The following is a 25,982-nucleotide window of genomic DNA, read 5'->3' as shown; positions in this document are numbered from 1 at the left end:
GACCCAAACTATAGCCAGCATGCTGAGTGTCAATGCCAGTTATGGATTCATGCAAATTATGAATAGCAGTGTCATGTTCGTAATACAGTTTTAGATCTTCAATTTGGGCAATTTCTTTGTAACTTTTTGCATGTTTACACCTGTGACTTAATTACTCTCGACACAAAGCCAACCAATCCTAGACCAGGAAAATAGACATGAAAACCTATTGCTCCATTGTAAGAGACTTTCCTTATTTCCTGCAAAAGGAAATGCCTCATTGAAACTTAAATTCAAGAGAGATTCTTAGATAGTGTAACGGATGTGAAACGGCTAGCTTAGTTAGCGGTGCGCGCTAAATAGCATTTCAATCGGTGACGTCACTTGCTCTGAAACCTTGAAGTAGTGGTTCCCCTTGCTCTGCAAGGGCCGCGGCTTTTGTGGAGCGATGGGTAACAATGCTTCATGGGTGTCAGTTGTTGATGTGTGCAGAGGGTCCCTGGTTCGCGCCCGGGTATGGGCGAGGGGACGGTTTAAAGTTATACTGTTAAATTGATGCTGTTGACCCGGATCACTGGTTGCTGCGGAAAAAGAAGGAAGGTCAAAAGGGGGATGAGTGTAACGGATGTGAAACGGCTAGCTTAGTTAGCGGTGCGCGCTAAATAGCGTTTCAATCGGTGACGTCACTTGCTCTGAGACCTTGAAGAAGTGGTTCCCCTTGCTCTGCAAGGGCCGCGGCTTTTGTGTAGTGATGGGTAACGATGCTTCGTCAGTTGTTGATGTGTGCAGAGGGTCCCTGGTTCGCGCCCGGGTATGGGCGAGAGGACGGTCTAAAGTTATACTGTTACAAGAGCAGTAGAATTCAATGAATGTTATCAGCTGCCTTTGAACAATTGCTACAGGACATCCACTATAGCAAGTGTTTCTTCATCTATTCCTTCTTTGAATTAGGCCTAGAGCTGAAAATCAATTCGGTTTGGAGCCGACTACTGAGTCCAAGCACCACGTTTCCCAGAGGAGACAAAAATATCAAGAGCACATCAATTTGGTCATATAAACACGCCACTGTAAATAGCCCAACGCTAACATTTACATTTTTGAGAGAGAAGAAAGTCTGCCCGGTGCGGTCTAGACATGAAGGGTGGAGTTAGTCTGCCTCAAGTCAGGGTAACCTGTCAGCGCAAATACCTGTCATCTACTGCTGGGCAGCATCTTTTCCTCAAGCCTCTTGTTTCTCAGCTGCACTTCTGCCAGTGGTTTATATGCTCATTGCACACTTGAAATAATCAATTTGGCATTTTCAAAAACATTGACCTTACTCGGGTCATTGAGGTGAAATAGGCTACATGTAACTATTGTGTCATTACATGAAACATTGCATAGGCTGACATTTCCTTGGAAAATGTCTTGAGGAGAAAGCATTTCTGAAATGAAGTCACGAGAGAATTAAATATGGCGTGTAAATATTACTGTTGGCATAATCAGTGCATTACTGTTGGATAATTAAAGCATTTTTCTTGCGGTTGCTTCCTCTCAATGTAGCTCATATGGACGTTTCCAAACTTATTACATTTGGGTTACCTGTAACTGTGTTTAAGGATTAGTACGCAGGTTGGCATTTATTGAGATGACTAATGTACAGGAGGCAGCTCTGCAGAGTAGTCACTAGCTGGTACAGCCACAAAGTCATAAAATCGGATTTTACATTTTAACCCTAACTTTAAACCCTAACCTTAACCACACTGCTATTCCCAATGTCTAACCCTAAAAAGCTAATTTTAGTTTTCATTAATTTTTATGATATAGCCAATTTTGACTTTGGAGCTGGCCAATCTAGCTGAAATCGTGCAGTTCTGCCTCCAGGGCAAGACCCATGACAATAAACGTCAACCTGCGATTAGTACATCGCTGGAACAGCCCTGCACTAACATAGACTTAAGCCGTCTGTGGGGGATATTAGCTGTTTTGAAAGCAAACTGAATTCCATTGGACTTACAATTTTGGCAGAGGATAGATGTGATGAGTTGACCTTGGTTACCATCTCTGGAGGGTATGTCTACATAGTCTGGCAGATGTCATCGACCCCTGTCAGAGAACTATTTGAAAGTGTCCTGTTCCATCTCCTCTTCACTGCGTGGGGCTCAGCCGTCACCTTGCGATTGATTGACAAGGAGCATGACCCCAGACAAGTACTGAAAAGTTGTGCAGCTGTGGCTTCTAATATACAGATGGATTTTTATTTTATTTAACCTTTATTTAACTAGGCAAGTCAGTTAAGAACAAATTATTATTTACAATGACGGCCCTACTAAAGGAAAAAGGCCTCCTGTGGCTATGGGGGCTGGGATTAAAAATAAATAAAATCAAAATATAGGACAAAACACACATCACGACAAGAGAGACAACACTACACTACTACCTAAGACGACAACATAGCATGGCAGCAACACATGACAACACAGCATGGTAGCCAAAATTTGCTGTTGATTCTGTGCTTGCATGTTGCAGAGAAGGGAACAAAGTTGTATTGCTTTGGTTGGAGATCACAGCTGGTTAGTGCGGGACTGGTCGGTGGTCGCTAGGCTAAATGTTCACAGAACATGAATTAGTCAGATGTGAGTAAACACATTTTGTTTCAATCATTGACCAGACAGCAAACCAGACTTCTGTATTCACAAATGACCATTCTGATAAATTATTCCTGACAACTCCCATTGTGACCATAGATTTCCTGAAGAAATCTATGATTGTTTTACAAGCGTGACTTCAATATATGCCTCCAGAAGCCCACACACACCAAAAAATAACAATGCAGCCTCACTTTTTTGCATGATTCAGGGTGGCAGGACTGAGATGAAAGACACTCACTGGTAGGAAATATGCTACTGACCCAGCAATTTGGTACCAATCCCTCTGTTCCACCCGCATGTTCTTCTCCATTGTAACAATCTGAAGGTGCCACTATGTTTGAAATACAGCAAACCAAGTCCTTTCCTCACAGTTATTGGATATGCTGTACATCTTTTGATGCATTTATTATCTCAACTGAGCTCATTTCTAATGTAATTCTGAGAGATAGTGATGCATGATCTGCTACGCATGAATTATGATATCAGAGCAAGGTCAACTTCTCGCTGCAGGTTGAGATGTGAAGTCTGAACATGGAAAATAAGTATTAGCCCTTTATTCCGTCCACTGTCTCTTATGAGATCACGTATAGAGCTTATATACTGTTAAGAGTTTTACAGGAGCCCCTCATCAGTTGTTCTCACATGCCTGACCTCATATAGCTAGAGTGAGTGAGTGAGTGAGTGAGTGAGTGAGTGAGTGAGTGAGTGAGTGAGTGAGTGAGTGACTGAGTGAGTGAGTGAGTGAGTGAGGGAGTGAGGGAGTGAAGGAGGAGGGGAGCTTAATGTAGTTCAAAATTATGATTAATCATGCATAGTTCCACGCCATTTTCAATGACTTAGCTGTGGGTCCATGCATGGTTCCTTTGACACACATTGAAGTCTAGAGGTAGGTACAATGAGTGCACATAATATGGTTCATATTTTGTTTCTGTCTTGCTTGCGCTCAGTTCCACTTATTTAAGCTATACTATAATTCAAGTGGATCTATAGAAATCAAATCCTGACTGCTTCTGCCTTGGGTGTCATCTGAACTGAGTGAGAAAAATCGAGAAACCATTAACCTAAGACCAGAAATATGCCAGCCATAATACATTTATAGGAAAAGTAGAAAAGCACCTGTCCCAGTAATCACGGGTTCACCAGTGTCCTGAGTAGCTGGATTATACCGGCTTGCACATGGTGGGATTTGATATATGACAGTATGCCACTAGCATACGGAGTCCGTAACCCAATCACACATACTATTTGGAGAATGCATGGCTTTTTCCAAAGCACAAATAGGTTTTCAGTACACTACACATATGCTGCCCCTTGCAGTACCCACACTAGCTCCCCTGGGAGGGGTATCCATTTCCCAGAGCCCAAATGGAATGAAATGCACAGTGGGCTGTTAGTTAGCTCTTCGGTAAGACTCACTGTAATGATTTGAGCAACTGTGTTCTGGAGATACGTGTGGTGCACGGTGCAGATGGCCTGTCAATGTATTCGGGAATCTCCTTTTTTTTGATGAAGGCACATTGATTTAGCAGACTGATTGTAATGGAGCAAGGCTAGGTCTGTCTCATTGGCTGCCATGACTGTCTGACAATGCAAATTACATTATCAGATATAAAAAAAGCTTAATATTGTCTCAGGCTTTTCACTCCCAATCCTATTAACGCAAGGAGGGTGTAAATCATGAGGTGATACATTTGGAAACATTAGCAACGGGCTATCATCCCTTTGGTAACAGTCCGTGCTAGTGCTAACACGTGCATAGCTACTGATAATACAGTCAGGGTGGGAAAAGGACAAACCAAAAACAAGGTAAAGATTGAGCTACAGCAGTGCCTGAAGGGAGGCCTGAATTTATCAACCAATCTTTATCTGAATCAATTGCAGTCTGGCGACAGGTCCTCCGGTTGTCAGTAAAGGTGTGGGACCCTTTTTAATTTTTTGCCCAACAGCAAGCCAAACATCTGCTCAGCTGTTTCTCTTAGATGACAGAATTAAAATAACCCAGGAGCCCTGCTGGCTATTGAGATGCCATTGACAAGCCCAATCTATCATGTGTCACCCCATTTGTCAAACTCCATCTTTCATTCTATTCAGCTTGACGGGACATAGTTTGTTCTACAATTTGTCTCCCCTCCCACCTGTTGACAGGCCTTAGGTCATCGAGTTGGCTTGTATCTGGCACAGAATGGAGATCAGATGGTGTCAATGGATTTTTATAGGCCCAGTAATGAGTCAGATACTATGTACATAGTGATGGTAAATAATATACTGTGGTCCTGGGGTACCAACATAACAATCATAACCCTAACATACTGTACCACAATAATTGGTAAGAAGTGGGCCAAGTAATAACATTTCATCTAATATCACTTGAAACCATGTCAGTACAGTGACGTGAGTGTGAAGGTACTAGACACATGCGTGTTACCTTAGCAAGAGAAAGGTATCTTGTGTAATGTCATGGTGTGGAGCTGTGAAAATAATCATACAAGGCTCTGCTTGTTTTCTCAACATCTCACAGAGATAAAGTGTGACAGGAGGAGCTAAATTCAAACGCCTCAAGATATACTCTTTGACATTTTCAAGGTGTGACATTGTTATGATGGATGTTGTTTTGCAATCATTTCCTAAAATGCATTTGTAATCTACTTCTGTGATTTGTTAATCTCACTAAACTAACTTCCTCAAGATGATGAATGACTAATCAAGAGGAAACTTTCATCTTGAGTGCACTCATAGAGTTCAAGCAGCTAGAGGAACTGTAGGGCAGTCAGGGTGTGTCAGAAATGTACTGTAGATACAACATGTCAACACCTCACACCTGTGAAAAAAATCTTACCTTCCAGTGTATAAAAAAGGCAAACAAAAGGAGAAAGGTGGTATTAGCACAAGCCTGACATCATTAAAGACCTGACATCATTATTAAAGACCTGACATCATTAAAGACCTGACTGCACTGTTGGTTAAGGGCCTGTAAGTAAGCATGTTGTATTCGGCGCATGTGACAAATAAAGTTTGATTTGATTTGACATGGTTAAAGAACAAATTATGAGGAATAATAGTGGTTTTTAAAAAAGGAAAAAAAGTACTTCAGTCAATCGAAGTAATTACATAATATCTGCACATTAAACTTCCTTTAAATTATAGTGCCCTACAGGTGTCTTAGTCCTCTCCTTGAGGCTTCCTTTCCTTGTCTCTACTGCAATGATGGGGTGGCAGGTAGCCTGGTGGTTAGAGCGTTGGGCCAGTAACCGAAAGCTGACGAGGTAGAAATCTGTCGTTCTGCAGTTAACCCACTGTTCCCCGGTAGGCCGTCGTTGTAAATAAGAATTTGTTCTTAACTGACTTGCCTAGTTAAAGAGCAGGCATCCTCCATATTATTTCACCTCCAGAGTTTTTAGGTTTGAACAGCTGAAGTTGATGACAGGAAGAGAGGCAGCAACATCAGAACTTTGAGACATGCCCTTTGTCCCCTTCACCCTGAAGCAATTGCTACTGTACCTTTTTTTTAAACCAGCCATCTGCTGGGCTCCTCCCATCTCTAGACATAACTGCAGGTTCTTCTCATAAGAGTCACAATGCTTACCAAGATGGAAATTAGCATTTTTAAGACTGCATTTGAATTTAAGTGTGCTTTAGAGCACACCGTTTCTCAGACATCCATCTAGAAGGAAATTAGACAGTCATTTTTTTCTGTAAGTGCATTCATATATGAATATTCATGAACTCTAAAGATAAAATCAAACATTTTAGTACATGCTTCTGGAATTATAATTCCGCTTTTGTATTATCTTTCTCTAACATTTGTCTTATGCAATGGGTTATTTTGACAGGTTAAAACAGACACATATGATTTAGCACCTGTTTTTTTAGCAGCCACAGTTAAATGAAAAAGGCTGTGGGCCCTTTGACGAATTGGGACAGTCAGAAACTTAATGACCTGTGGAGGCTGTTAAAAAGGGAACTGAACACTAAGTGTTTAGTGCTCGTCTGCCTATGTCATTTGCAGCCTTCAGTTTAAGGAAACTGAAATGTACAAAATCAATCAATCAAATGTAGTTAGAAAGCCCTTTTTACATCAGCCGATGTCACAAAGTGCTATACAGAAACCCACCCTAAAACCCCAAATGAGACATTTCACTTGGTTGCACAACATCACCTAAATTAGGGATCATCAACTAGATTTCTTTGTTGAGCGGATGGTCGGGGGGCCGGAACATAATTACAAATATTTTGTAGACTGCAAATTGACCACAAGAAGACCAAACAGATCATGTTTGACTAAAACATAATCATTTCAAACCCTGCTTACATTTGTATACGATCATGTGTCTCTCTATTATGTGTGGAAATACTTTAACAGATTTCTTAAATTAAAATCACTTGGAGCTGATTAAGTGTTTTACAGTCTTTAATGTCCAACAATAAAAATTCTAAATATATACAGTACCAGTCAAAAGTTTGGACACACCTACTCATTCAAGGGTTTTTCTTAATTTTTTACAATTTTCTACATTGTAGAATAATTGTGAAGACATCAAAACTATGAAATAACACATATCATGTAGTAAAAAAGTGTTAAACAAATCAAAATATATTTAATATTTGAGATTATTCAAAGTAGCTTTGAATAATAGTAGCTTTGCACACTCTTGGCATTCTCTCAACCAGCTTCATGAGGTAGTGAACTGGAATGCATTTCAATTAACAGGTGTGCCTTGTTAAGAGTTAATTTGTGGAATGTATTTCCTTCTTAAAAAGTTTGAGCCAATCATTTGTGTTGTGACAAGGTAGGGGTGGTATACAGAAGATAGCCTTATTTGGTAAAAGTCCATATAACGGCAAGAACAGCTCAAATAAGCAAATAGACAACAGTCCAAATAAATGCTTCACAGAGTTCTAGTAACAGACACATCTCAACATCAACTGTTCAGAGGATACTGTGTGAAACAGGCACTTATGGTCCAGTTGCTGCAAAGAAACCACTACTAAATGACACCAATAATAAGAAGAGACTTGCATGGGCCAAGAAACACGAGCAATGAACATTAGACTGGTGGAAATCTGTCCTTTGGTCTGATGAGTCCAAATGTGAGATTTTTGGTTCCAACCGTCTTTGTCTTTGTAAGACGTAGAGTAGGTGAACGGATGATCTCGGCATTTGTGGTTCACGCCGTGAAGCATGGAGGAGGAGGTGTGATGCTTCTATGCTGGTGACACTGTCAATCATTTATTTAGAATTCAAGGGACACTTAACCAGTGTGGCTACCAAAGCAATCTGCGCTTAGTGGAACTATAATTTGTTTTTCAACAGGACAATGACTCAACACACCTCCAGGCTGTGTAAGTGCTATTTGACCAAGGAGGAGAGTGATGGAGTGCTGCTTCAGATGACCAGGCCTCCACAGTCACCCGACCTCAACCCAATTGAGATTATTTGGGATGAGTTGGATCCTAGAGTGAAGGAAAAGCAGCCAACAAGTGCTCAGAATATGTGGAAACTCCTTCAAGACTGTTGGCAAAACATTCCAGGTGAAGCTTTCTGAGAGAATGCCAAAATAGTAAAAATAAAGAAGAAACCTGAAATGAGTTGGTGTGTCCAAACCTTTGACTGGTACTGTGTGTGTGTGTGTATATATATATATATATATATATATATATATATATATATATATATATATATATATACATACATACAGTTGAAGTTGGAGGTTTACATACACTTAGGTTGGAGTCATTAAAACTCGTTTTTCAACCTCTCCACAAATGTATTGTTAATTAACAAACTATAGTTTTGGCAAGTCAGTTAGGACATCTACTTTGTGCATGACACAAGTCATTTTTTCCAACAATTGCTTACAGACAGATTATTTCACTTATAACTCATTGCATCACAATTCCAGTCGGTCAGAAGTTTACATACACGTTGACTGTGACTTTAAACAGCTTGGAAAAATTCATAAAATGTCATTGCTTTAGAAGCTTCTGATAGGTTATTTGACACTATTTGAGTCAATTGGAGGTGTACCTGTGGATGTATTTCAAGGCCTACCTTCAATTTCAGTGTCTCTTTGCTTGACACCATGGGAAAATTGAAAGAAATCAGCCAAGACCTCAGAAAAAAAAATGGTGGACCTCCACAAGTCTGGTTCGTCCTTGGGAGCAATTTCCAAATGCCTGAAGGTACCACGTTCATCTGTACAAACAATAATACTCAAGTATAAACACCATGGGACCACACAGCCGTCATAAAGCTCAGGAAGGAGACACGTTCTGTCTCCTAGAGATAAACATACTTCGGTGTGAAAAGTGCAAATCAATCCCAGAACAACAAGATGCTGGAGGAAACAGGTACAAAAGTATGTGTTTCCACAGTAAAATGTCCTCTAGTCTGATGAAACAAAAATATAACTTTTTGGCCATAATGATCATTATTATGTTTGGAGGAAAAAATGGGAGGCTTGCAAGCCGAAGAACCCCATCACAACAGTGAAGCACGGGGGTGGCAGCATGATGTTGTGGGGGTGCTTTGCTGCAGGAGGGACTGGTGCACTTCACAAAATAGATGGCATTGTGAGGGAGGAAAATGATGTGGATATATTGAAGCAACATCTCTGGACATCAGTTAAAGTTAAAGCTTGGTCGCAAATGGGTCTTCCAAATGGACAATGACCCCAAGCATACTTCCAAAGTTGTTGCAAAATGGCTTAAGGACAACAAAGTCAAGGTATTGGAGTGGCCATCACAAAGCCCTGACCTCAATCCTATAGAACATTTGTTGGCAGAACTGAAAAAGTATGTGAGAGCCAGGAGGCCTACAATCCTGAGTCAGTTACACCAGCTCTGTCAGGAGGAATGGGCCAAAAATCACCCAACTTATTGTGGGAAGCTTGTGGAAGGCTACCCGAAACATTTGACCCAGGTTAAACAATTTAAAGTCAATGCTACCAAATACTAATTGATTGTATGTAAACTTCTGACCCACTGGGAATGTGATGAAAGATAGAAAATCTTAAATAAATAATTCTTAAAATAAAGTGATGATCCTAACTGACCTAAGACAGAGAATTTTCTCTAGGATTAAATGTCAGGAATTGTGAAAAACTGAGTTTAAATGTACTTGGCTAAGGTGTTTGTAAACTTCCGACTTCAACTGTATATATATATATATAGCTCAGAAAACTTTGGGGGCCAAATGAAAGGCCATATCAATGGGATTAATTGAAGGCCATATGCGTTGATCTTTGAGGTGTAATGAAGGGTAATGTACTGTACTGTAGGGACTAATGAAGGGTAATGTGCTTAGTGCTGAGCGATTAACCAACATTTTGGTTATTTGTAGGATTTAATCAAACTAATTGACCGATGTCTGTTAAATTATTTGAATTCCATTTAGTTATTTTTTTTCTGTGAGCTGAATGCGCAATGTCTGTAAAGATGAATCAGATCAAGCACGAACTGTGCGATGTAGTAGGGAATTGTAGTTTCCAACCGGCCAATTTTCTACATTGTTTAGTGAATTAATCGTGGTAATTCCCTACAATGACCATAATCAATTGTGACCAGTCGGTGTGTGTAGCAGTCATGGATAGGGAGAGAATAATGATTGAGAGGGATAGATAGCAGTTGCTTCGCGAGGTATCTCTACCTGTCAATACATGATCTAAGTGATTTGATGGTTGGTATTCAGCAGTCATAAAAGTATCCGTTATTTACTTTGAAAAACTACAAAAATTGTGATTTTCAGACCGCATAGCCAGCAGCTCTATAGAGGGAGATGTTGATTTGGGATTAAATAATCAGTCATAAAATAAAACTAATGTAATATACACAACTGAAATATTTTATTAAAGTAGAGTAATGTAAATAAATTATGGTTAATAAGTGATAAGCAGTAATGGCAGTCACTAACATCATGAGACTTTTTCATTGTTTTATTCTGTGTTTTTACAGCATTCAACCCGCATAATGCATAATGCATTTCATGTAAAAACAAATAATTGAAACTGAAATCAAAGACTGATATAAAAACTAAAAAATTCGAACCGGAACTGAACCGACCTCAAAAAGCACTAATCACTGTACTGTTGGTACTAATAAAGGGTAATGTACTGTACTGACTGACTAATAAAGGGTAATGTACTGTACTGACTGACTAATGAAGGGTAATGTACTGTACTGACTGACTAATGAAGGGTAATGTACTGTACTGTAGGGATTAATGGAGGGTATTGTACTGTAGGGACTAATGAAGGGTAATGTACTGTACTGACTGACTAATGAAGGGTAATGTACTGTAATGACTGACTAATGAAGGGTAATGTACTGTACTGTAGGGATTAATGGAGGGTATTGTACTGTAGGGACTAATGAAGGGTAATGTACTGTACTGACTGACTAATGAAGGGCAATGTACTGTACTGACTGACTAATGAAGGGCAATGTACTGTACTGTAGGGATTAATGGAGGGTATTGTACTGTAGGGACTAATGAAGGGTAATGTACTGTACTGACTGACTAATGAAGGGCAATGTACTGTACTGTAGGGATTAATGGAGGGTATTGTACTGTAGGGACTAATGAAGGGTAATGTACCGTAGAGAGTAATGAAGGGTAATGTACTGTATTGTAGAGACTAATGAAGGGTAATGTGCTGTACTGTAGAGACTAGGTGGATACCTAGTCAGTTGTACAACTGAATGCATTCACCTGAAATGTGTCTTCCGCATTTAACCCAACCCCTGTGAATCAGAGAGGTGCGGGGGGCTGCCTTAATCGACATCTATGTCTTCGGCGCCCGGGGAACAGTGGGTTAACTGCCTTGCTCAGGGGCAGAACGACATATTTTTACCTTGACAGCTCAGGGATTCGATCCAGCAACCTTTCGGTTACTGGCCCAACGCTAACCACTAGAGACTAATGAAGGGTCATGTTCTGTAGTTAAAACATCTGTCATCTGACCACACTATGATTTTATCAGGGGGTCATGATTACTGCTCTGAGCTGCTGAGTATACAGAAACCAACTTACTTAGTCACCTGCAGGAATTAAGTAAGTGCCCCTTGCAGACTTTTGCACTAAAATACATTACTTTCCATTTTGTAACCTTCAAATTGCTACTTAGATCAACTACTCTAAATAACCAGGTACAAATACACTTGGCTTTACAAAACCAAGATATGCCAAGTTGAAAGTAATTGGAAAATTGCACAAACACACATGTCCATATTTAGTAAGGCATAGAGTTTTGGCTCTCAGGCATTGGAAAGTAATCGGCTGACTACCTACTTTCATTACCTTGGGCTCTCTCAGGCCATTCGATCCCCACTGCTGCTTCCCTTCCCCAGACAGCTGGACTCTGGGTTATGGGAGCCTGGTGGGGCAGCCATTAATTAGAAGTAGAGGGTAACCCTCTAAAAGATATAGATCTCGGAGAAAAAAGCAGAGCCATAACATTTTGTTTTTAATTGCCCAGATTAAAATGTTCTTCGGTGCTTGTCACCCTTTTCCTGTCTAGGATTATTTACTCAATTTTCCACTGCTGAATATCACATTAGACCTTTTGAAAAGCTTTGCCCAGCTTCACTTGCATATCTCCAAGCTTATTAAAGGGTTGCTCATAAGTTCTTGTTTTTATTAAAGGGTTTCTCATAAAAAAATTTAAAAAATGTACCGCCCAACTTTTCAGGCTCCGGCTGCTGTAGGTGGCTGCAATCTGTTTTCAAGGGCATGACGTAGGCAAATGAAATCAGTGTGGTCTTTCGTGAGAAGTTACAAGTAGAGCTTTTCATTTATAAACTAAGATTACAAGTAATAGACTGTGGGAGGAACATGTGTGAAGCTGAGGCTCTCTGTGGAGTGTGAATGTGGATATTGTCCAAGCTGCAACCGGAGAAATAGCCAACCAATTAGTTACCAGCCCAGAGTTGGGCACTTTCTGTGTTAAAAGAATCTCAAAAGTTCGCCCCACCTCTCTTATACGTTAACTTCACACTTTATCAAGACCTCCACTGTGGAACTATTTCAAGGTGGTCATTGCGAATTTAGTGTTCTGTTTTTGGGTCTAAAGAGCTGCTATGTGCAAAGTGGGACTATGATCGCCATTCTGTCTTCAGTCTCCAACTCTATCAAACAACCTGGATTTCTAATCAGCCTTAAATAGCAGTATGTGGATCTTGAGTCAAGCTGTGTACCAATATGGCCTGCGCAGATAAAACTGTAATTTACTCCAAACATCCAGCTGTCCGTTTCAACAGATGTGACTACAAAGGGGCCCGGAGCAGCCTCCGTCATCAGACCTCACAGCTGTGGAGAGAACTTTAAAAAAGATTTGGCCTGTCTGTCAACGGGCTGGTGTTGAGCCAGACAGAGGTTTAGGCTTGTCTTCCAGTGTTTGTAAGACACGTCTCGAACCTCCCATTCTCCTCCTAACCTATTACGTCTACTGTGAAACAATAATTATCTTTGATATCTACTCATTTTGACGGCTAATGCAGAAATTAAGGCAAATCTGGCCCTCCAACAATGGCAGTGGTTGTTTTACTTTTCTGGATAATTAGACTACCTTTGATTTAGCCAACAAGCTACAGATCTCAGCTTTGATAGTGTCCCACAAAATATATGTTTAATTGTGAGGGCTGGTTACAGTTCGCAGGCTGTCGCTTTCACTCCCAGCATAAGTATTTTTGGAAAGACTATGAAAACGTTCAACTTTTCATTCGTATCTAACAGCTTAATGCTGTCAGAAAGATGAGATTAATTGTTATTCACTAGATGAGTCTTAAATACAAAAGAAGCCATTCTGTGGGATTGATAAGATAGCAGCTTGTGCTTCTCTGTGATGGTTGGCACACAGGTGATGTCATGTCTAAGTGCAGACCCAGGGGTCAAGGGTCAGATTCCAAGGGGTCAAGCTGTTGCCTGCACACAAATATAAATCCTGTAGTGAAAGTATTAGTGAGGCGGTTCGAGCGACACCTGATCTTCTTTTTGAAGAGGCCAGACATGAGTGTCTGCACTAATTAGAGGCTTGCTCAAATTGTTGAGGGACAGGGACCATTTGTAACCGGAGCAGAGCCCCTGTGTGGCATACAGATGTAGGATCTTAATTTGAGCCAGTATGCTACAATAGCAAAATAACCCTGCTGCAACAAAAGCAAATTATTATAATTACTGGATGATTTTTGTAGGGGTTATAATGGAAAATCTGTAATTTCAAAGTAGAAATTACAAACAGCAGAAGCCTTTTTAAACCTTAAATACACCACCAGTTTTACAAGTTTTTCTGCAACAGGGTGATCAAATAAAGATCCTATGTCTGTACGATTCAGTCACTGGAATGGCAAGAGCCCAAGTGTCGAAAGAGTTTAATTTAGATTTGGTGTGTCTCATTTCCACACAAATGCACGTGCTCACACGCTCTCACACACACGCTGACAGGGTGTGTGTAGAAGAATACCTCATCACCTCGGCTAACGTTCAACAAATTGCGGTTAATGTTCAAATGACGTTTGTTTCTCTCAGGACCATGCCTTTAAACTGAGCGATTTGTTACAGAGATTTATAGATTATGCCCCTTTATTACTCCAAGTAATGCAAATCCTGCAGTGGCTCCCAGTTCTAAAGCCCTGTTTGAGCCTGCGTGTTTCATATGTCTTACCCAGGGGTATGTGTTTCTGAGCCATAACCAAAAAAAATGCTTGCCTGTATTCATGTGAATTTAATGTGAATTAATCAATATTTCAGAGCTCTTAGGCTGCCATAGCAATACTGTGCTATGCAATACTGTCACAAGCATTAACATCTGCTAACCATGTGTATGTGACCAATACAATTTGATTTGATTTGATTTTGCCTGGATTACCTGGAGGGTTTGCAGGCAATCCAATGGTTCAACCCAGATTCCCTCAAACTCATTCTGATTGTTCTATCCAAATGCCCCCCATCATAGATTTTGGATGCCAATTTGAGGAATCCCTAATACATAGCTACAGGCATCCCATTAAAATAAAAATGTTTTGAAATTTCCTCAAACTGTGTACATCAAGTGCACGAACATGGTCCCTGTAAACTTGCAAAATATTCTATATCTGTCCACTAGAAATATGTGAAAAAATTAAGAGCCAGGTTTACAATCTGTCCATGTTACCAACAGCTCTACAGTGTACCCTCAAGGCAACAGTTGGACTGAAGTCAAAGATAGACTCATCAAGTTGTAAAAGTGATACTGCATGGCATTTTCACAAGCTTCACAGTTGGACTGCCCTGCATTAGAACTCTTCCCATGTGCTTGAAAGAGAGAGAGGGACAGAAAGAGATGGAAAGTGATCTGATAGGTTCGGAAGAGTTAAAGTGTCTCAAGAACTCTGGAAACAGAAACATGAATATGCCAGTAGCCATCTCCACCCAGTTACACATGCCTACTGTCAGGTTGGGCGGTATCTGGTTGGGCCATCCGATAGCGTCCGCGGATGTTTTGCCATGCTTCAGCAGGACACGCTAACAAAGGGCCACTCCTGGTCCCATGCTGTGATGGACAGAGGAACCGAGGGGAAGTACATATCCTCTGGGGTAGATGTGTGAGATTTCCTCCTCCCCTGGTAGGGAGTCAAAGGTTTTAGTCATTCTGTCAATCAAATCTCAGTGATTTTTACCATTGATTTTGTCTTCGACACTAGCCATAGTGGTTTATATGTTATAAGACATAGTCAGTATATGACTGACACAATTCACAGAAGGATGCCTTTTGTAGACTAAAACCAACACAAATACACTCACCTACAAACTGCAAACACACATCTACAGTATAACACACACACAAGACAGTGCCATGACTCAGCCAGCTTGCAGTCCTCTGTCATTCCTTCCTCACCAGCCGTCACAGTAGCATCAGTGACCTCTCCAGGGATTTCAGGTGTCAAAGCCGTCACGCTTCATGTTTAGTCTCATACAGGAGCATATGCCCGGCAGATTCAATCGTTACAGAAGGCAGTGGTCTCATGCAGCCAAATTATTTTTTTAATGGCATGAAAAAATCCCATGCCGTGTTTCAGCGACTTTTTGTCTGACCGACTTTAAACCCAAAGGCAATAAATATCCCAAAGCAAGGCCTGGAATTTACTGCACCTGTACTAACCACCCCTAAGATGTAATAAGCAACAGATGTGCAAGCCATTGCTTTGGCCTGAAAGCAGGAAGAAAAAACAAGAATTCATTGTTGGGTATTGTTTCATCACCTGAGCAAAGCGGCTTGGACACTGTTGTTTAGGGACTCATAGCGACTTTTGATTAGCGGGTAACACTGGCAAAATAACAACTATTTTGATTCAGTGCTCTGATGGTTCTCGTGTTGTTTAGGAAGGGAAATAACTGCCATGGCCACTTAGGCTTGACGTTGGAGACCGAAGCGAGACAGTCGAGGGCGCAGGTGGCACGGTGTTGAATTGTCCGATTTTTGCTATTCCATGTGAAAATGATATTTTGTCCGCTTAACAGGCGTGACCCTCATGTCAATGCAATCCATAGCAATTAGATACACTTTACCTCTAACCAGTGCCAACTGGAATGGAGAATTATTACTGTAACCTCTGAGAACCTTCCATTAAACTTGGAGTAGAATGCTAACCGTTTTGTGGGAGTTGAGGTGTTTTGTGGTCTGACATGAATAGTGCTGGTCTATTAGGGGAACAAAAGTTATGTCTGACGTATATTACACCACATGTCTGTTAGATAAGCTCATTGCTACAGGGTTTCTGTAATGTGACACATTTATGATATAACAATGAAAACATGATAATTTTGTAATGTTACAGCAAAGCCAGAGGAAGTTTTGTTATTCCACTGTGATAGGACACATACAGCAAGCCCACAGGCTGCCTTTTCATATTGTGTGTGTGTATGTTTGTATGTTTGTGTGTTTGTGTGTTTGCATATGTATGTGCATGCTCCTGAGTGTGATTGAGCATTCATGCATGAGTGTTGTGGAATATGACTGTGGGTAATTGTGGATGTGGGCGTCCCTCTATGTCTCTCAATGTGCGTGTTCATGTGAGCACTCACTCACTGTCATCTGTTTTGGGCATGGAAAGGTTAATGTTTAACAGCGGTAGCATAGATCAGAATGGTTTACCCAGTAACGTGTGAACAAAGCACAATGGTAGCACTGTATAGGCCTATTTATTCAAACTCATATCCTCCCTTAATCGTGGTTACACTTTCCTCGCAGGAGAAAAAATAAAAGTGGGTCAAGGAAAAGTCAGGTTTGAGGTAATTCTCTCCGGGGACAACCCTCAGATCATTATGTGACATTGGTTAACCTGGAGAGTGAGGTCATCTGGAAGTCTGGATTTCACCCAGAAAAAGACAGACCTAGAGGACCACAGTGTTTCCCCCAGCAGCGGTGGCAAAGTTAGCGTTGGGGGAAGGGGGTGTGGCACGGTTTTAGAGACCCTCCTCTTGGCCACAGAGACAATGTTGCCATTTTAAAGCAAATTGTCTGCAATTTTACACTTTGGGACAGAGAGAACATTTTACAGTTTCAAAGAACATTTCCTACAATTATACACATTTTGCCATGACATGTTTTGTTCTTATGCTATCTGAGTGACTCAATCATTATAATAAAATCAATGGGGACCCCATACCATGCCATTTTTGAAATTTTAGATTCTTCCTCTGTCTAGTTCATCAAAGATGATTTTATCAAAAATATATATTTTTGATATTTGAGTCGTTTTTAAGTTTACACTGAAAACATTTGACCATCTCGCTCTGGTGCCACGTTGCTAAATGCATATAGGGAAAACACTGGACCATGTGGCTAAACAAGGGTCAGTTAATGGAAAAGTTGAAAGGGCGACGTATGAAAGTTGTATTATTTCTGAGAAAGTAATGAAAATGGAGGTTGAATGTAGGTATGTAAAAGAAAGATGGTTTGTAATCTCATACTGTACTGTAATCAAAGAAAGGGTTTGTAATCTCATACTGTACTGTAATCAAAGAAAGGGTTTGTAATCTCATACTGTACTGTAATCAAAGAAAGGGTTTGTAATCTCATACTGTACTGTAATCAAAGAAAGGGTTTGTAATCTCATACTGTACTGTAATCAAAGAAAGATGGTTTGTAATCTCATACTGTACTGTAATCAAAGAAAGATGGTTTGTAATCTCATACTGTACTGTAATCAAAGAAAGATGGTTTGTAATCTCATACTGTACTGTAATCAAAGAAAGGGTTTGTAATCTCATACTGTACTGTAATCAAAGAAAGGGTTTGTAATCTCATACTGTACTGTAATCAAAGAAAGGGTTTGTAATCTCATACTGTACTGTAATCAAAGAAAGATGGTTTGTAATCTCATACTGTACTGTAATCAAAGAAAGGGTTTGTAATCTCATACTGTACTGTAATCAAAGAAAGGGTTTGTGCAAGTGGAATCTGGCAATAAACTACAGAGGATCAACAAAATTGGTCTAGTTCATATTTTAACACAAAGACCCATGACAGAAGAGATATGCATACATATATCCTCTTCCTCATGTATTATAGTAAAGACACACTGTAACTGTACCATCAGTGGGTTATCGCCAAATGCATCCCATGACATTTTCACATGCAAATAGAACTTGATTTGTATGGTATATCAAACTGTGGTTTTTAAAAGTTCAACATGCAACATAATATCCTTTTTTGTTTTGTGGATAGAGTAGCATATCACTTTTTCTCCCCACGTGTCTAAAAACCTTTTCATCAAGGCCTAACCTCTATTTTCTATATCCATTTCCCCCCCTTTCTCAACGACAGTGAGGCCAGATTTTCCTTTGACATTTCTACCCTTAATTACAGTCTTATTAAACAGGCATTCCATTCAGCGTTTAACAGATTTTTTCCCAGAGGAATTATGTTTGGGAATGGTTCCCAAATGCACATGTCTATTTATAATTGTACCAAGTATGTTTTTCATGGGGTTGGTTGTTCGCTCAACCTACATTAAAACCATGTGTATCCTACTATGCTTACTGTGCCACATGTCCACATCTACTGTATATCTAAGGTTGTGTGTTAAAGGACACATATTTTCCCATTAATCATTATGTACTTTATGAGCCTCTGTGTTCCCCACACTGTAATATAATAGGAAGGTAATTAAAGACATGCCATTGTGATGGAAGGCCTAGGCTTAATAGCATTAAAGGGCCAATCCACTTGTTGCTTCTATAGCCGTTAGAGGCCCTGCCAGCCAATGAATAGCAAGCGAGCAGTCAATCAATTGGGCCCGGTGCTGCCGTTACTTGCACCGCCAGATGAAAAGAGCTATCAAACTTTTTATGGACATCAAAGACATCAAAGAAAAGTTGGCTGAAGCAACAAGTATGATCGGTTTATCTCTGACTGAGAACATAGTGTTTTGTCTTCTGGAAGAGGTGTATATGAGGTGTACAGCCATGAAATACTGCCTGAAGGGTAATAGACCATTTTGTGTGGGATGATGTTGCACAAAAAATGCAATTTTTCTATCTCCGGGGGAGTGCAAGAATCATCTTGCCGCAACAGCTCGTTTTCCCAAACAAGTTGGCTTTTCCTTTTGCTCACTGTGGTTGGTGTTGGAAGCAAAGATTTTTCGAGGCAGTTTGATTGAGAAATGTATTGACGTGCTACCGTGTTATTATTTGTGTCGCTCTCTCTCCTAGCTGGCCTGCCACCAAACCTAAATAAAAACATCAAAGTATTTTGGACAGAGCCTGAAGTAAGTGTTATCTCACCAAGCGGTGTCATCACCATTATACATCTCATATTTGTGATCGACAGTGCAGTATTTTGTGCCAGAGGAACGGACTGTTGCTGTCATCTACACAGATATTGTTGTAAACCTGTATTAAAGTGGATCAAAGCTAGTTGGATCTTGGATCAGACTCTTACACACAGTGTCTCTCTCTCGACCACTCCCTCGGTCAGCAATGTTGTCTTTGGACTCTCCGAACACGATTTTGGGGTTGACATTGAATCATTCTTTGAGATTGTCCAGAGCCAGCGCAGTCGGCACTCGTGGCAAACTTAGCATGGCCTGTGTTTTTGTTTCTATCAAAAGCAAATGAGCAGGACATGAATCACGCTTGCCAGACATGAGGCACTCTCCTCTCTTAAAAATATATGGCAAAATAAAGAGTAATTCAACTCAATGTGCCCTAAAGTGCAAATGCCTCCACATACAGTGCCACAAAATGGTTACACATCCATTTAATCCACTAAGAAACTTCCAATGGCACGTTCCTTCAGCAAGACTATTAACGCCCTGCTAGTTCCCCTGTAAGAGGTATCTGTGGGGTCTCACTGACACCAGCAGAAACGGCTGTGTTACCGATGCAGAATGTATCATTCCTTGTCAAATCATACTAGGACAGCAAGATGTATGATTTGTGACTCTTGGATATGTTCACATCATGGTGCTGTCTGTCTCCCTCTTGCTTTACCTGACTCTTGATTAGAACATTTTAATTCTATCCTGCACAATTGAAATCCAATTGTTCATCAGGAAAAGCTTCCCTTCCTCTTATTTCCCAAGGCTGTTTATAAATCTGTTTGTGACATCATAACACTGTTTCCTAGGAGATTGGTTCAGCTCGCTATTGTTGTCTTGATGGGGGCTCAGGTGGGATGCAGTCAGTATATTATGGACCGGTGGGGCAGCAGACAGAGAGACAGTTTATAGGCAGTGTATTCTCCTGGAGGTGACAGGCCCTGATGGAGAGGGGAACGTAGGGGTGCGGCGGGAGGGGTTTGATTTAAGACCCCTTGGCCGCAGGTCCCGGGGGCAACCGGCGTAGGGAGCTTGTTAAAAACCCACAGCGCCGCCTTCCATTTTAATGGCCCCCGTGTCCAACAAACTTCCTTCCAGGAGTTTATGGAGACGAGATGCGGCATCACAAGAGATTTGCGGAAATTATAGTGTCTGTGTTAGAAAGGTGCTTTGAGGTTGTTGTTGTTGTTGTTTTCTGCTCTGGTTGTAAAGATTCACTCAAATACTCTGCCCCTACAGGAAAGGACACAGGTGCTGCTTGTAACAACACTTCATCTTTTGTCAAACGGGAGAGTGTTCAGGCAAAATTTTACTTGACTAAATAAATAGTCTAATAGATATATGTTGATATTATCTGTTTAGGCAGGGGCAGTGGACAAATGCTTTACTATACCGCAGGGCAAACTAGAACAAACATTGGCCCACTCAGATACAGTATGAAGGCCCTTACCATAAGTCCCCCTGCTTCAGTGTTTGTAGCAGTTTTTCTACTAACAAAAGTAGATAAAAGAATACAATTTACTGTGATTTCCCTTGTCAGATTGAGACTATAGTGAGCATTACTGTACATTGCAAACAGGCCTTACATGTTCAATGTTTCTTCCCTTGTTACCTACTTGGGCCGCTACTGGCCCAAACCAACTTGTTGTGAGTAAAAACTTAGTGTGTGTTGATTCCTTCAAGGATAATTTAATTATCCACAGCAACTCTCTGAAACAGTTGGCTGTGTTAGCAGAACGTAAAACCGTGGTCTCCGCATTTCAATAAAGAGGTCTCATAACTATTCATTAAGTTATACTTTTATTACTCCCATGTATTACTTTTTAAATATTATCCGCCTCTGACGATCAATATTCCATAAAAAAAGCTATTTAGCTGGTAGCCTCTATGTAATAAATGATTAATTATCTGTTCGGTGTTTGCATATTTAGAAATGCAGAACAGTCAGTGCATTCTTCCTTTTTCCTCAGAGATATTCATTTTATTCATTTTTTCATGTCTTTCTTTCTCTGGTAATATTGTATTATATTGGAGATTTTTCTGTGGTAATGTATTATATTGGAGGTTTTTCTGTGGTAATGTATTATATTGGAGGTTTTTCTGTGGTAATATTGTATTATATTGGAGGTTTTTCTGTGGTAATGTATTATATTGGATTTTTTTTTGTGGTAATGTATTATATTGGAGGTTTTTCTGTGGTATTATTGTATTATATTGGAGGTTTTTCTGTGCTAATGTATTATATTGGAGCGTTTTTCTGTGGTAATGTATTATATTGGAGGTTTTTCTGTGTTAATGTATTACATTATACGTTTTTCTGTGGTAATATATTATATTGGAGGTTTTTCTGTGGTAATGTATTATATTGGAGGTTTTGACGCTTCCATCCCATTGCACTTACCATTTACACATGAATACAAGGTTTATTATTTTAAGTATGGTATTTTACTATTCCAATAAATGGCCATCCAAAAACAGTTATTGTACATGCATTTTTTTTTTATCTTAGCCTTCTGTATCAGTAGGTTTCTACCATGTGTCCTGAAATGGCCAAAATCTTAAATAAAACCACAATTTCAACCCCAGCAGGGATGAAGTTGACCATTACTGTTCATCTTTACACACTCATCTTCTCTGAAACAACTCTTCTACCAATGTAAATATAACATAAAAGTAACATTCTCATTTCCCAACAATTTTTCCAAGGTGTCCAAGATTTCCAGCATGAGAAGATAATCACAGTCGTAGGAGAGGGAATGATCCATAGTCCAGACTTCCCATTTACCTACCCCAGGAGTACCGTGCTGGTCTGGAGACTGATGGCCTCCAGTGACAACATGAGAATCCACTTGTCCTTCGACGAGAGGTTCGGCCTGGAAGACTCAGAGGACGGAATATGCAAGTAAGATCATAAGCATAAAGACATATAACATATGCTTATGACTAGAGGTCGACCGATTAATCTGAATGGCCGTTTAATTAGGGCCGATTTCAAGTTTTCATAACAAACGGAATATTATTAGACACCGATTTGGACGATTATTATAATTTTTTTACACCTTTATTTAATCTTTATTTAACTAGGCAAGTCAGTTAGGAACACATTCTTATTTTCAATGACAGCCTAGGAACGGTGGGTTAACTGCCTTGTTCAGGGGCAGAACGACAGATTTTTACCTTGTCAGCTCGGGATTCAATCTTGCAACCTTACAGTTAACTAGTCCAACGCTCTAACCACCTGATTACATTGCACTCCATGAGGAGCCTGCCTGTTACGCGAATGCAGTAAGCCAAGGTAAGTTGCTAGCTGGCATTAAACTTATCTTATAAAAAACAATCAATCAATCAATCAATCATAATCACTAGTTAACTACACATGGTTGATGATTTTACTAGTTTATCTAGCGTGTCCTGCCGTGGCATATAATCGATGCGGGGCGTATTTGGGAAAAAGGACTGTCGTTGCTCAAATGTGTACCTAACCATAAAAATCAATGCCTTTCTTGAAATCAATACACAGAAGTATATATTTTTAAACCTGCATATTTAGCTAAAAGAAATCTAGGTTAGCAGGCAATATTAATATTAACCAGGTGATATTGTGTCACTTCTCTTGCGTTCATTGCACGCAGAGTCAGTGTATATGCAACAGTTTGGGCCGCCTAATTTGCCAGAATGTTATGTAATTATGACATAACATTGAAGGTTGTGCAATGTAACAGGATATTTAGATTTATGGATGCCACTCGTTAGATAAAATACAGAACGGTTCTGTATTTCACTGAAGTAATAAACGTCTTGTTTTCGAGATGATAGTTTCCGGATTCGACCATATTAATGACCTAAAGGCTCGTATTTCTGTGTGTTATTATGTTATTACTAAGTATATGATTTGATAGAGCATTCTGACTGAGTGGTGGTAGGCACCAGCAGGCTAGTAAGCATTCATTCAAACAGCACTTTCGTGCATTTGGCCAGCAGCTCTTCGCAATGCTTCAAGCATTGCACTGTTTATGCCTTCAAGCCTATCAACTCCCGAGATTAGGCTGGTGTAACCGATGTGAAATGGCTAGCTAGTTAGTGGGGTGCACGCTATTTTCAAACGTCACTGGCTCTGAGACTTGGAGTGGTTGTTCCCCTTGCTCTGCATGGGTAATGCTGCTTCGAGGGTGGCTGTTGTCGATGTGTTCCTAGTTCGAGCCCAGGTAGGAGCGAGGAGAGGGATGGAAGCTATACTGTTACACTGGCAATACTAAAGTGTCTATAAGAACATCCAATCGTCAAAGGTTAATGAAATACAACAATGGTATAGAGAGAAATAATCCTATAATTCCTAAAATAACTACAACCTAAAACTTCTTACCTGGGAATATTGAAGACTCATGTTAAAAGGAACTACCAGCTTTCATATGTTCTCATGTTCTGAGCAAGGAACTTAAACTTTAGCTTTCTTACATGGCACATATTGCACTTTTACTTTCTTCTCCAACACTTTGTTTTTGCATTATTTAAACCAAATTGAACATGTTTCATTATTTATTTGAGGCTAAATTGATTGTATTGATGTATTATATTAAGTTAAAATAAGTGTTCATTCAGTATTGTTGTAATTGTCATTATTACAAAAACAAAAAAATTAAACGGCCGATTAATCGGCATCGGGGTTTTTTGGTCCTCCAATAATCGGTATCGGTATCGGCGTTGACAATTCATAATCATCCGACCTCTACTTATGACATACAACTGTCAGATTTATAGTAAAATAAAAATGCAACATACTCAATTGCCAATATAGCCAAGTCAGCATGTTGTGTTTCACCTTGAGATATACCTGATGGGTGTACCGTGCCATTTAATAACTCAATTAAATACATGACGTACCATGACAATACAGTGCAGTATACTGCAACTATGCAGTATGTAGGCCTACATGTCCATCTACAGTGGTAGTAGTTAATCTAGTTTTACTCTATGCTTTAGCCAGCTTTTCATCAGGACTTCCCGAGTTCAGTTAGCATGCAGAGATTTAGAGTCAAAGAGGGCCCATTTGTGAAATTGCCTTTTGCCCAGTATGGCAGCTGATGAAAATGGAAAAGTACAGCCCAGAGTGAGTTGTTTTGCCGAGGCCATACGGCGTGGGTGCATATTACGTCGGCAGCAAGTTCCTCTACATACGGGTCGTGTGATTGGACAAATGACGGAGAGGTCTTTTCCCTCAGGAGCGAGTCTGTGAAGGGTCTTAGACCTCCCCTTATTTGATCTAATACCCCCTTTCAATTACTAGCTACCTTTGTCTCTGTTGCAATTCATTAGGGACTGCGGTGCAGAGCCAGTCTGTGATCGATTTCCTTCATGCATTATATTCAGCATCCGGGTGTCAACACATCCCATCTGACTGCCTGGTTGGTATGGAGAGATCCTGTAGAAAGCAAAGGGGGAGAGAACAGAGAGTGGCTAGCTATTGTTGGAGAGACCCCTGATGGTAGTTATGATGTATGACATGACCGTGCTCCAGACAGCCAGATCCCCAGAGATAAGATCATACTCAGGCTGATCCTATAGCTGATTCTGGGGTCAGAAGAACCAAAAGGGGGCATTTACACCTTATAGTAAAGGTTGTCTCATCGTGTCCAGAGGTTTCAGTGCTGGTAATTTGACCCCACTTTCAGCCATTTTGGGTGGATCTCTTTTGATGAATGGGATGACTCTGCTGTCTGAAGCCCAAGAGGAGGAGTCCCACGGTGGGGAAGAGTGAGGATTGACAGCCTTTGTGCTGGCCCTACCTCCATACAAGACTGCACTAGTTGCAGTCCTAGAGGATGGGAGCAGACGATAACAACATCCTCTTGCACGGTTGTACAAGTCATTGCCACCTCTCCGTTTTTACCTCCCTCTTCTTTCATTTTCCAACAGAGAACACATTTTATTTGATCAGGTCCCAAGACACACAGTTGGCAGAGATAGCAAACAGATGAATAGGTGCACACACAAGCAGAAGCAGAGACATCTTCACAAGTCTCTCTCTCCTTTACACACACACACACTCTCTCTTTTACGCACACTTTCTCTCTCTTTTACACTCTCTCTCTCTCTCTCGCTCTGTCTGTGTATCTCCCTCCCCTATTTGCTTCTCTCTTACACATGCACACGCTAAAAATGAAAATCCAAAAAATAAAACTGTTGCCGGCCAAAATGACAACAAAAAAGGTTAATTTGCATAATTTTGTGAAATTAAATTGGCCTGTGTGTATTTTCCTTAGTCATCATGTATCTTATTTATCAAATACAACTATCACATGCTCCTACAGCTCCTCAGCTGGTTGCTGCTGCACTTTTATAAGCCCATTCATTGCGCAACATTTCTAAATGCATTCGCTTGTTAAAACAGTTTAAAACAGAGTAAAAAGAGCTACTATTTTTACTATTCATCAATTGGCAATTGAAGCACGCCTCCCGTTCATCATTCAAGTGCAGACAACAGGCTGTCAGCGCGTCACACACCATTTTACAATGTGAGCTGGAGGCAGTATTCATTTGTCTTTAAACTGTGTATGCTTGAACAAGCATTATAACTCCTCC

General features: G+C 40.3%; 1 protein-coding gene across 1 annotated transcript in view; it reads left to right on the top strand.

Moving 5' to 3' along the window:
- The window catches only part of LOC115130813 (platelet-derived growth factor C-like), a 70,045-nt gene that overhangs the window by 7,671 nt on the left and 36,392 nt on the right, over window positions 1-25,982 (top strand). Inside the window, exon 2 of the mRNA XM_029662275.2 lies at window positions 22,110-22,305. Within this exon, the coding sequence (XP_029518135.1) occupies window positions 22,110-22,305 (196 nt within the window). The remainder of the gene's footprint in view (window positions 1-22,109; window positions 22,306-25,982) is intronic.

This window comes from Oncorhynchus nerka, linkage group LG6, assembly GCF_034236695.1.
Source record: "Oncorhynchus nerka isolate Pitt River linkage group LG6, Oner_Uvic_2.0, whole genome shotgun sequence".
Classification (NCBI taxonomy): Eukaryota; Metazoa; Chordata; class Actinopteri; order Salmoniformes; family Salmonidae; genus Oncorhynchus; species Oncorhynchus nerka.
This window is presented reverse-complemented; position numbering and strand designations above follow the sequence as displayed.